Here is a 12,714-nt window from a genome sequence, read left to right as displayed (position 1 = left end):
CCCGATTCCTCCAACTCTGCTCTTCTTAAGATTGCTTTGGCTATTGGGGTTCTTTTGTGTTTCCATACAAATTGTAAAATTTTTTGTTCTAATTCTGTGAAGAATGCCACTGGTAGTTTGATAGGGATTGCACTGAATCCGTAGATTGCTTTGGGTAGTATAGTCATTTTCACAATATTGATTCTTCCAATCCAAGAACATGGTATATTTCTCCATCTGTTTTTGTCATCTTTGATATTTTTCATTAGTGTTTTATAGTTTTCTGAGTACAAGTCTTTTGCCTCCTTAGTCAGGTTTATTACTAGATAAGTTTATTCCTTTTGTTGCAATGGTAAATGGGAATGTTTCCTTAATTTCTCTTTCTGATTTTTCATTGTTTGTGTATAGAAATGCAAGAGATTTCTGTGCATTAATTTTGTATCCTGCAACCTTACCAAATTCATTGCTTAGTTCTAATAGTTTTCTGGTGGCGTTTTTAGGATTCTCTATGTATAGTATCATGTCATCTGCAAACAATGACAGTTTTATTTGTATTCCTTGTATCAGTTTTATTTGTATTCCTTTTAGTTCTTTTTTTCCCTCTGATTGCCATGGCTAAGACTTCCAAAACTATGTTGAATAAGAGTGGCGAGAGTGGACATCCTTGTCTTGTTGCTGATCTTAGTGGAAATGTTTTCAGTTTTTCACCATTGAGTATGATGCTTGCTGTGGCTTTGTCATATATGGCCTTTATTATGTTGAGATAGATTCCCTCTATGCCCATTTTCTGGAGAGTTTTTATCATAAATGGGTGTTGAACTTTGTCAAAAGCTTTTTCTGCACCTATTGAGATGATCATATGGTTTTCATTCCTTAATTTGTTAATGTGCTGTACCACACTGATTGATTTGCATATACTGAAGAATCCTTGCATCCCTGGGATAAATCCCACTGGATCATGGTGTATGATACTTTTAATGTGCTGTTGGATTCTGTTTGCTAGTATTTTGTTGAGGACTTTTGCATCTATGTTCCTCAGTGATATTGGTCTATAGTTTTCTTTTTTTGTGATATCTTTTTCTGGTTTTGGTATCAGGGTGATGGTGGCTTCGTAGAATGAATTTGGGAGTGTTTCGCCCCCTGCAATTTTTTGGAAGAGTTTGAGAAGGATGGGTGTTAGCTCTTCTCTAAATGTTTGATAGAATACACCTGTGAAGCCATCGGGTCCTGGACTTTTGTTTGTTGGAAGATTTTTAATTACGATTTCAATTTCATTACTGTTTATATTGATAGGTCTGTTCATATTTTCTAATTCTTCCTGGTTCAGTCTTGGAAAATTGTACCTTTCCAAGAATTTGTCCATTTCTTCATGGTTGTCCATTTTATTGTCATATAGTTGTTTGTAGTAGTCTCTTATAATCCTTTGTATTTCTGCAGTGTCATTTGTGATTTCTCCTTTTTCATTTCTAATTTTACTGATTTGCATCCTCTCCCTTTTTTGCTTGATGAGTCTAGCTAAGGGTTTACCAATTTTGTTATCTTCTCAAAGAACCAGCTTTTAGTTTTATTGATCTTTCCTATTGTTTTCTTCATTTCTATTTCATTTATTTCTGCTCTGATCTTTATGATTTCTTTTCTTCTACTGACTTTGGGTTGTCTTTGTTCTTCTTTCTCTAGTTGTTTTTTTTTTTTTTCCCGCACGGTACGCGGGCCTCTCACTGTTGTGGCCTCTCCCCTTGCGAAGCACAGGCTCCAAACGCGCAGGCTCAGCGGCCATGGCTCACGGGCCCAGCCACTCCGCAGCATGCGAGATCTTCCTGGACCGGGGCACAAACCCGTGTCCCCTGCATCAGCAGGCAGACCCTCAACCACTGCACCACCAGGGAAGCCCTCTCTAGTTGTTTTAAGTGTAGGTTTAGATTGTTTACTTAAGATTTTTCTTGTTTCTTGAGGTGAGATTGAATGCTATAAACTTCCCTCTTAGAACTGCTTTTCCTGCATCCCATAGGTTTTGCGTTGTCGTGTTTTCCTTGTCATTTGTTTCTGTGTATTTTTTAATTTCTTCTTTGATTTCTTCAGTGATCTCTTGGTTATTTAGTAGCACACTGTTTAGCCTCCATGTATTTGTGGTTTTTACAGTTTTTTTCCTTTAATTGACTTCCAGTCTCATAGCGCTATAGTCAAAAAAGATGCTTGATACGATTTCAATTTTCTTAAATTTTCTGAGGCTTGATTTGTGACCTAAGATGTGATCTATCCTGGAGAATGTTGTATGTGCACTTGAAAAGAAAGTGTACTCTGCCACTTTCGGGTGGAATGTTCTATAAATATCAATTAAATCTATCTAGTCTATTGTGTCATTTAAAGTTTGTGCTTCCTTATTTATTTTCTGTTTGGATGATCTGTCCATTGGTGTAAGTGGGGTGTTAAAGTCCCCTACTATTATCGTGTCACTGTCGATTTCTCTTTTCATGGTTGTTAGCATTTGCCTTATGTATTAAGGTGCTCCTATATTGGGTGCATAAACATTTGTAACTGTTATGTCTTCTTCTTGGATTGATCCTTTGATCGTTATGTAGTGTCCCTCCTTATCTCTTGGAACAGTCTTCATTTTAAAGTCTATTTTATCTGGTACAAGTATTGCTACTCCAGCTTTCTTTTGATTTCCATTTGCATGGAATATCTTTTTCCATCCCTTCACCTTCAGTCTGTATGTGTCCCTAGGTCTGAAGTGGTGTCTTGTAGACAGCATATATATGGGTCTTGTTTTTGTAACCATTCAGCTAGTCTGTGTCTTTTGGTTGGGGCATTTAATCCATTTACATTCAAGGTTATTATCAATATGTATGTTCCTATTACCATATTCTTAATTGTTTTGGGTTTGTTTTTGTGGGTATTTTTCTTCTCTTGTGTTTCCCACCTAGAGAAGTTTCTGTAGCATTTGTTGTAAAGCTGGTTTGGTGGTGCTGAATTCTCTTAGCTTTTGCTTGTCTGAAAAGCTTTTGATTTCTCCATCAAATCTGAATGAGATCCTTGCTGGGTAATCTTGGTTGTAGGTTTTTCTCTTTCATCACTTTAAGTATATCCAGCCACTCCCTTCTGGCTTGCAGAGTTTATGCTGAAAAATCAGCTGATAACCTTCTGGGGATTCCTTTGTATGTTGTATTTTGGTTTTCCCTTGCTGTTTTCTTTGTTTTGTTTTGTTTTTTTGCGGTACGCAGGCCTCTCACTGCCGTGGCCTCTCCCGTTGCGGAGCACAGGCTCCGGACACGCAGGCTCAGCGGCCATGCCTCACGGTCCCAGCCGCTCCGCGGCATGTGGGATCTTCCCGGACCGGGGCACGAACCCGTGTCCCCTGCATCGGCAGGTGGACTCTCAACCACTGCGCCACCAGGGAAGCCCTCCCTTGCTGTTTTTAATATTTTTTTCTTTGAATTTAGTTTTTGTTAGTTTGATTAATATGTGCCTTGGTGTGTTTTTCCTAGGGTTTATCCTGTATGTATACTCTCAGTTTTTCCAGGAAGCTTCCCCTTCCAGGCCTGTTGAATCTCCTCACCTTGATCTTTCCTAGCTTTTATAGACTGTGATGTGCAACACATCATAAACATATATAGTTTATATTGCTCTCCACCAATTTTATCAGCCTTCTTCTGCACCAGTATTTAAGCACCCTCAAAAGAATGCTGACGGTAAATATTTACAGATCCACTATAGTGACATCACAATTCTGAGTCTATGATAGAAGCCTTTTATTTTTTTATTTTTTTAAATTAATTAATTTATTTATCTTGGGCTGCACTGGGTCTTCGTTGCTGCACACGGGCTTTCTCTAGTTGCAGTGAGTGGGGGACTACTCTTCATTGTGGTTCGCAGGCTTCTCACTGCAGTGGCTTCTCTTGTTGCAGAGCACGAGCTCTAGGTGTGCAGGCTTCAGTAGTCGTGGCAGGCGGGCTCAGTAGTTGTGGTGCACGAGCTTAGTTGCTCCGTGGTATGTGGCATCTTCCCAGTCCAGGGCTCGAACCTGTGTCCCCTGCATTGGCAGGTGGATTCTTAACCACTGCACCACCAGGGAATCCCCGATAGAAGACTTTTAAATGCTTACTGACTTACTGCTACATGTAATCACTTTTCTTTTTACTTCTTACTCTGCATTACTTATTCTTCATAATAGACAAAAGTGTAGGGAGGATAGGAAACCACTCTGAGAACATGTTTTCTTCATTTTCCAGGAACTCTGCAATGAATGTCTCTGCTTTTTCTAGCTTCCAGAGGCTGTTCATGTTCCTTGGCTCCTGGACTGTTTCCATCGTCTTCAAGGCCAACAACATTGCATCTCTAATTGTTCTTCTGTAGTCGTATCTCCCTCTCACTCTCTCCCGTCTTACTCTTCCAGTTTTAAGGACTGACCCTTTTGATTTCATTGGGCATACTAGGATAATCCAGGATAATATCCCTATCTCTAGGTCCTTAACTTAAACACATCTGCAAAGTCCCCCCTGCCCTGCAATATATTCAAAGGTCCTGGATATCAGGACTTGGACAAATTTGGGGGCAGGAGCTATTATTCTGCCAACCACAAATTGCTTTACGAAAGGGACAATAAATCATTCTTTTTTGTATCTCTCACAGTGCCTAGCCCAGAATAATATTCGGGTAAATTGAAGGTTTTATAATTAGATAAGTGACAGCAATCTCATATTCCAAACAATGTGTGACCTAGGCCTCTGAACAGCATCTGGCTAATACTAACCTTCTGCATCGTCTTCTTGATGCATCCATTATGTTTGGGACATTATATCATAGTTTTCAGAGGGGTAATGTGGAGGAAGCTTTCAATATTTAGTTACCTGATTCTATTTTTTTTTTTTTTTTTTTGTGGTACACGGGCCTCTCACTGCTGTGGCCTCTCCCGCTGCAGAGCACAGGCTCCAGACGTGTAGACTCAGCGGCCATGGCTCACGGGCCCAGCCACTGTGCAGCATGTGGGATCTTCCCGGACTGGGGCATGAACCCGTGTCCCCTGCATCGGCAGGTGGACTCCCAACCACTGCCCCACCAGGGAAGCCCTAGTTACCTGATTCTTAAACCCTCCCTCACTTGGCAGGAGCTGTGCCGTGAATATCGTAACTATGTGAGGAAGGGACGTCTTCCCTGCACCACAGAGAATGACCCCATCAAGGGCCCAGATGGGAAAATCCATGGCAACACCTGCTTCATGTGTGCGGCCTTCTTGTGAGTAGAGCTGCAGTCACTGCTCCTGCTGAGTGTCGGAGAAGACAGGCCTGTGGTGGGCAAGAGAGATGACATTGAAGGTTTTTTCTAGGAGGCAGATGGCTATCTTTGCACTGAGTTTGGGGATTTACTCTTACAAAGCCACATACTTGGTGCATTTCTTTGTAGTGTTCTCAGTGTTCTGAAAGGTACCTGAATTGCCATTAAGGGAGGACCATGTGCTAAGAGGAAACTCCTCCAGAGTTAATGGCATATAAGGATTGGAATTTTCGTTCTCTGTGTACATACTGTCATGAATAATCCAAAGATGTAATCACTGGGTGCTAGCAAATTAAATATTTGCTAATATTTAGTCATTTTTTAAGTATCCTAGTTGCTTTCTGAGGAGAAGGCCGATACCTTTGTTTTCCAAAATAAACAGAGTAGTGAAAATTTATTTACTGGCTGGCCATGGCATGTGTGTCTTACTCTTTAAGCAATACTAAAAACAAGAAGAACAATATGGAGAGGTGTACATTTACCTTTCTACTCCCAAGCTAAGTTGGTATAGGTGTAGAAGTAATGGAATATATCTATCAAGAGAGATTCCCCTTTAGGATAATATGTATTGGGTACTAGGAATGATTGTTCCCCCTGCCTTTCTCTTACAGCCAGCAAGAAGCAAAAGAAAAAGAAGCTGAATCCAAAAGACCTAAGAGAGGAGCTGAAAAGGTAGTTATCTTGGAAGCTTCATACCACAATGCGGTTTGCAGTTTCTCTTTAAAAATAACTCATGGAATCACTGAAGGCCTATGTGAGAGAACTCAAGGTTTAGTTAGTCCAGGGGTTGATAAAATTTTCTTAAAGGGCCAGACAGTAGATATTTTAGGTTGTGACCATTCAGTCTCTGTCACAACTACTCAACTCTGCTATTGTAGCTCTAGAACAGCCATGGATGATATGCAGATAAATGGGCATGGCTGTGTTCCAATGAAACTTTACTTACACAAAAAAGGTGGTAGGCCAGATTTTGCTCATGGGCCATAGTTTGCAAACCTCTGATTTACTCCATGCCCTATTTTTAAATGAAGATTTAAAATCCAGAAGGAGGAAGAACGTGCTTACAAAGGTAGTGAGACTATTGGTATCAGAATCTTCATACTGTTTCAAAGTTCTCACAGCTGCAAAACAGAAACAATTCAAACTTAGACTTCCTGACACCAAATCTAGCATTATTCCTAACACACTATGTAGCTCTGGATGAGCACATTTGGTCAAACCAGGTGTGTTCCTTGCTTTAACTTTAATTATCTCTGGTGTCAGCAGTTGGCAGAAAAATAGAAGAGCAACTTTCCCCAATAATATTTTCTTGGTTTCAAAATGAATGACTCCAGGTAGATTTTTCCAGGTTTGTGGATATTTCCTTGCCCCCATCAAAAAACTATTGATATTAAAAATAATCTATAATGAAGTACCACTTGGAATTCTGTATGATTGGTTTGTTTACAGTTATTTTCCCCACAATTGTGAGCCTGAATTTAAAAATAATATGAGCTCATATGCTTCCCTTTTCAACATCAATAAGAAAATATTCTTCGGTATCAGACGATTTCTGATTTCACATTAGCTACTATCCATAAACTATCCTCTCATATCATATTTCTTTTGCTAAATATGACCAGTTAGGGAATCAGGCAGTGAACCTTGAAGGAAAGCTAGGAAAAAACTCACTCTTGTCCTCACTGAGTTTTGACTTGAACTAAAAGATACAGAAAAAAACACAAGTTCAGTCTTACTTGCCACCAGTAATTAATTATATGATCTTAAGTGATTTGCTTATTCTATCTCAATTCCTCATAACTCTGAAGCTAAAATTTATTGAGTACTTCCTAGATGTCAGTCATTGTAGATATAGTAGATATACATTATTTCACATTATTCTCATAACAATTCAGCACATATATTGAATACTTAATAGATATTGGCCATTATTATTTTAACTGTGTGAAACAGATACTATCATTATTTCCATTTTATAGAAGAGGTAACTGAGGCACAGAGAGGCAAGACCCCCTCATCCAAGGTCTCTTGGTGACAGAATGGAATTCTAACTAATGATATTATATAAGCTGCCAAAATATTGGGCTTGTCTGGACATACCTGGAATATTATGTTGAAAGGGAAGAATTAAGAATGCAAAATGGTGCAAATGACTGAAACAGATTGGAACAGAAAGACTGAAGTATCTGGGGATGCTTTGCTCTTGGAAAAGCACATAGGGAGCTATGGAGAAGGACAAGAAAGCTTTCTCCAAATATATGAAGGACTTTCTGCGTGCAGGAAGGAAAATATACTCAATTTTTCTGAGGGAAGTAAAATATGTTGACTTTGCTTACTGGTTTGAAAGAACGTATTCATCCCATGCAGTGACATCTTAGAAAAATAAAACTCTAAGGATAAGGATCCTATAGGATTGATTAGAGATATTTTCCAAGATCCTCCCAAAGTAGCACTATGGCTAATCTGTGGGAATGATTTAAGAAATCTTGGAATGAACTATCTGGAGGGTAACGAACTCATCACTGCAGGTATTCCAGTGCAAATTAGACCACTTTTTGGCAGGCATGACATAAAGGGGATTGAGACGTAGTACAGATGGTTGCACCAGGTGAACTTCAAAGTTCTACCTAAACCTTAATTCTTTAAACTTCTATGCCATGTGCAGTGTTTTTATTGCATTAATATAATAGAGAGGGACAATAAAATCTTGACTAAGGACTGTGACCAGTCTGCAGAGAACCCAGTTTATTAAGAGGTTCTTGCTTGTGTGTGACTGCAGGTTCAGTCTGGATTTGGAGGCTATATCTCAAGGACAAAGAAACAGAAACCTCTTTTTAAGTCCTGTGTGCTTACTAGGATTTGAACAAAACAGTTGCCAGAAAGAAACATTCATAGGTCATTTTCTTTTCTTTTTTTTTTTTTTTTTCCAGGAAGCACTTAGTAGGGACCCAACAAAGTAATTTCCAAGAAAATACCCAAGCTCTTGCCTTTTCTCCTCCTTTTAGGATACATGCAGTGAATTTCGGCGCCTTCTGAAAAATGGAAGTCTTTTCTGCACTCGAGAAAATGATCCTGTGCGTGGCCCAGATGGCAAGACCCATGGCAACAAGTGCGCCATGTGCAAAGAAGTCCTGTGAGTGCACAGATGAAGCCCATGCTGTGGGTGGCAGAGCCGGGAAGATAATATAGATTGTGTTTGTCCTTTCCTTACATGTAAAAATGACAAATGATGATCTCTAAAGCATTTTGGGGTGAATCTCTCTTTACAGAGGCTAAGATTCACAATTCTAGAAATAGGCAATAGGTGACTAAGTTATTACACTACATTCTCCATTAGTTCTGGGGTAGCACCTTACAATGATCACACCATCTTTCTTGGTAAAATCTTAAGCCCTTTGCTGTCAGGTGGATCCCTTTTCTGGATTATTTTGTAATCCCCATCGGGAAGAACATACACAGATTTTACTATCAATCTAACGCCTCTACCTGCATTTTTGGAAAAAAAACAATCACACTTCTAGGAAACTAAAAATAGCTTTACACAAAGTTTGGAAGTACACCTAAAATATTTGTCATTAACAGTCATTTGCTGAACATGTACAATGTATAATGTGTATAACGGTTGGTTATACAAAGTTGCATGAAACAGTATTACCAAAAATCATATAGTTCAGTAAGGTTTAGACATGGGCATAAATTAATATAACACAAAGGAGGAATTGCTAAGTGAAAAATGATATATACAGTGTGTTATGGTAGTTTAGGAAAGGGAGCGTTAAGAGAAAGTTTTATGGAAGAATAGAACTAGATCTGGTAATTTGGATCATATGTGAACAGTATGGGAAGGAATGAGAGGAAGAAGGAACAGTGTAAGTAAAATCTAAAATTAGAGAAACTGTACTGTATGTACATAAAGAGAGCAAGTCATTTTAGTTTCGTTAGAGCTTACCCACTTCACCAACTGTGAATGCCAGATCATGGATTTTGAAGTCAATTCTATATACAGTGGCAAGCTGCTAAAATTTTTCAGCTAGGAGAGTAAGTGGCGTAAATATGGTTCCTTTTGGAAGATTCATATGTCAGCAGTAAAAAGGAGAAAAGAGGAAGGGACTAAAATTCAGAATACCGCTGGCGGTAGTAGGGGATTACAATAATCCAGTGAGAGGTAACTAGAGCAAGGGAGCTAGAATAGAAGGTGAGTGGGTCAACATAGGAGACACTGAAAGTGAAACCAACGTCCTGTGGCAACAGCTATGCGAGCTGAAGGAGAGGGAGCGGTTAGGGATGGCTCCAATGTTTTGTTCTTTGTGAAAGAGAATCCAGGAGGAAGAACACATTTGGCAGAGAAGATAATTATTTTGGGACCTTTTGAACATGAGGTATTTGAGAGAAATCCAGCTGGAGGTTCACATGAGCATTTACAAAATGCTAATTAATTGCTCACCTAGTCTTGCTTGAGGTTATGTAAACGCTGGTTTTCTTCTACTGCAATGAGAGCTCTTCCAGGCAAAAGGATGTGACATAATTCATCTTTCTATTGATATTTTCAAAGAAGAGGACCTGCAATGTAATAGGTGTTCAATAAATGCCGGTGAATTCCATACAAATCTAATCTGGTCATATGATGAGAAACTCACAGAAATGCATTCCACTCGCTGTAATCTATTATTCCCTACCTCCCACTTTCCAATTTCCAGCCAGAAAGAAGATGAAGCAAGAAAGAGAAAAGAAAAGGAGAGAAAAGAAAAGGAAGATCAGAGAAAAGCTGTACGGAGTGGTTTCAAACGTGGCAGAAGAGGGAAAGCTCAGGTGAGAGCAGCCTCTAACTTCCATAACCAGAGTGGGCTCAACTCAATGGCACTGGGACCCCGGCAGACCCTATGGTCAAAGGCTATGAATGTGTGTAGTGCTGAGTTGGAAAGCATCCTTGGAAGGACAGGGGATTTTCCCCTTAAGACTGTAGAGTAATATCTGAGCAATATTTAGTTTCTCTAGGGCTCACTTTGACTTCTTTAAACTTGGAAATAATTAACATGAATACCAGACCCCAGTCTCTTGACTCCTCTTTATATCATCTAGCTTTCAGGCCAATAAATGATCCTAGGAGAGTAAGTGGTATAAATGTGGAGATGTTCCACATCAGCATCACATGCTCTTCATTTCCTTTCATTATTCTCTCTTTCCCTGAATGGAGCCACTTTTTGGAAGTATATTTTCTATTGTTCCTAGGCAGAATAATATGGTGAAAGAGCACAGGTTTTCGAGTCAGATAGTTTGAGGTATCATCCTACCCATGCCACTTGGACTTGCAAAGCACTGAATAAATCCCTTCATCTCACTCAACTCTAGTTTTTCTTACTTAGCACTACTCTTATAGGGATACAATAAAATAATTTAGGCAAGTGTTTAGCACATTTCCTGAGACTTTTTTTTTAAGTGTCAGCATGACAGTGTTGCATGTAAGCTCACTCCTCGTGCATGTGAACACAACTGCCTGAGATCACAGCCAGCTTATTTCTATTCTTATGACCTGGGGATATCAAGACCATCTCTTTGCCTCCAGATCTGACACAGGCCCAATATCTGCCTTTGATAAATTTTGGCTTTTCTGTTTTTCCATATTTTCTCCTGTAGGAACCTGAGTTCTCACTCTCAAATGATAGACTTGTTAAGACCCTTTTTCTATCTTCATAATTTGCTCAAGCCTGTCTTCCTTGGCATTTTGCATGATTCTGTGCTTTCTCCCAGCACTTCTTTCTCCCTCCTATCTACATTAGAGGTCAGCAAAATTTTTTTTTTCTGTAAAAGGCCAGATAGCAAATATTTTAGGCATTACGGGTCACACGGTCTCTGTCGCAACTATTCAACTCTGTTGAATAGCCACTGTTGTGGGAAAGCAGCCATAAATAATATTTAAATGAATGAGGGTGCGCTTCAAGTTTTATATATGAAACTTCTTATGTAAGAACAGACAGCAGGACAGATTAGTCCTGTAGGCTATAGTCTGCTTACCCTTGATTTGTGCGATTAAATCCCAACCAGCTTTATCATTTCCCTTTGTAGAACCTTAAAAGCAACATTACCCATGACAACAGATGTCTTAGAATATGGATGATTCCAGCCCCTCCTCTTCTGTAGACAGCAATCCTAGATGTTACATGCCTTATAAGAGAACATAGACAAGAACTTCTTACTCAAATTATTTAACAAACTTAATAACAATACAACAGACCAAGTCATCCAAGAGGCCTGCTCTCTTCTTCCCTTTCAGGACCAATGTGCTGAGTATCGGAAACAAATGAAAAATGGACCACTCAGCTGTACTCGGGAGATTGATCCTGTACGCAATGAAAATGGCAAATCATACAACAATAAGTGTGCCATGTGTAAAGAGAAACTGTAAGTAATTCTCTCAACCTGCATGTTTAAAAGATAGCCACCTGTTTCTCCTGAATTAATGGTTATTTCTCATTTGCCTATAGCTCCTTTCGTGAACACTACCCTTTTTGTTAATTCTCAAATATTATCTCTTTCTCTTGCATCCCCTAAGGAACAGTGAGCCCTAGTAAGGGCAGCTAATCAGTGGCTGATTCCTACTCTATTTTCTATCATAATTCTGTGAACTGTGTCATCATGGTAGATAATTGCTCTTTAGAACACATCATGGCTAAATCCTAAGGATGGTTTGCAACGGTCATTGGAATAGTTAACCAACATAGTTTAAGAGGGTGGCTTCATGTCGTATGTATGGGACACATTCATTGCACAATCCAGGGTTTGTTCCTTCTGTTTATTTTCTTTTGGTGAATGGTACTGATTGGAGTGGTTAATGATCCAGCTCAGCCACTCCTGATTTGTGTTACTGCAGCAAGTAACATAACCACTATTGGTCCCATCTGTGTACTGAGGTAGTTTTCTAGGTAACCTTGATGGGTACTTATAGTTCTAAAATTTGATGCATATATCACAGTGTTATTAATTATGGTATTTAATTGATATGCATTTAATGAGCACTTAATGCTTCTCCACACACATTTTTTTTCTCCTTGAAAAAAAATCACAATCTTGTGATTGTGGTCCTACAGGCCATGTGATAAAATCTAGTTATTCCAAGTGCTGCATTTTACAGATGAGAAAAACTGAATTTTTTTTCTTTAAGTACAAGGTCTCATGGGGGAGTGACTTCAGAGCTGAAACTAGAATCCAGTTCTTCTGAATACCAGCCTAGTATTTATTCCATGTCATAATATTCTTTAATAGAAGCAGGGTGGCAGAATGGGGCAGTGCTAGGGTATTAGCATCATATGGTTATTTCAGCTCCATGTTCTTGGACAGGTTATTTCACGTCCCTAGGCTTTAATCTGCTCATATTTATAGTGGGGGTGGGGCAGCCATAATCATAGTAGCCACATGATGTTTCTTTTGAAAGTTAAATGAGAAAAACTATGTAAAACTCTTAGCACA

The 12,714-nt window shown here is 39.2% G+C and overlaps 1 protein-coding gene across 3 annotated transcripts in view; it reads left to right on the top strand.

Moving 5' to 3' along the window:
- Positions 1-12,714, top strand: part of SPINK5 (serine peptidase inhibitor Kazal type 5) — a 69,899-nt gene that overhangs the window by 38,681 nt on the left and 18,504 nt on the right. For all 3 annotated transcript variants that reach the window (XM_027081688.1, XM_027081686.1, XM_027081687.1), the window contains 5 exons: positions 5,084-5,211; positions 5,862-5,922; positions 8,256-8,383; positions 9,948-10,059; positions 11,522-11,649. In XM_027081688.1, the coding sequence (XP_026937489.1) occupies positions 5,084-5,211; positions 5,862-5,922; positions 8,256-8,383; positions 9,948-10,059; positions 11,522-11,649 (557 nt within the window). The remainder of the gene's footprint in view (positions 1-5,083; positions 5,212-5,861; positions 5,923-8,255; positions 8,384-9,947; positions 10,060-11,521; positions 11,650-12,714) is intronic.

The sequence above is a fragment of the Aethalodelphis obliquidens genome, unplaced genomic scaffold (assembly GCF_003676395.1).
Source record: "Aethalodelphis obliquidens isolate GAN/ISIS:26980383/991018 unplaced genomic scaffold, ASM367639v1 scaffold45, whole genome shotgun sequence".
NCBI classification, from domain to species: Eukaryota; Metazoa; Chordata; class Mammalia; order Artiodactyla; family Delphinidae; genus Aethalodelphis; species Aethalodelphis obliquidens.
This window is presented reverse-complemented; position numbering and strand designations above follow the sequence as displayed.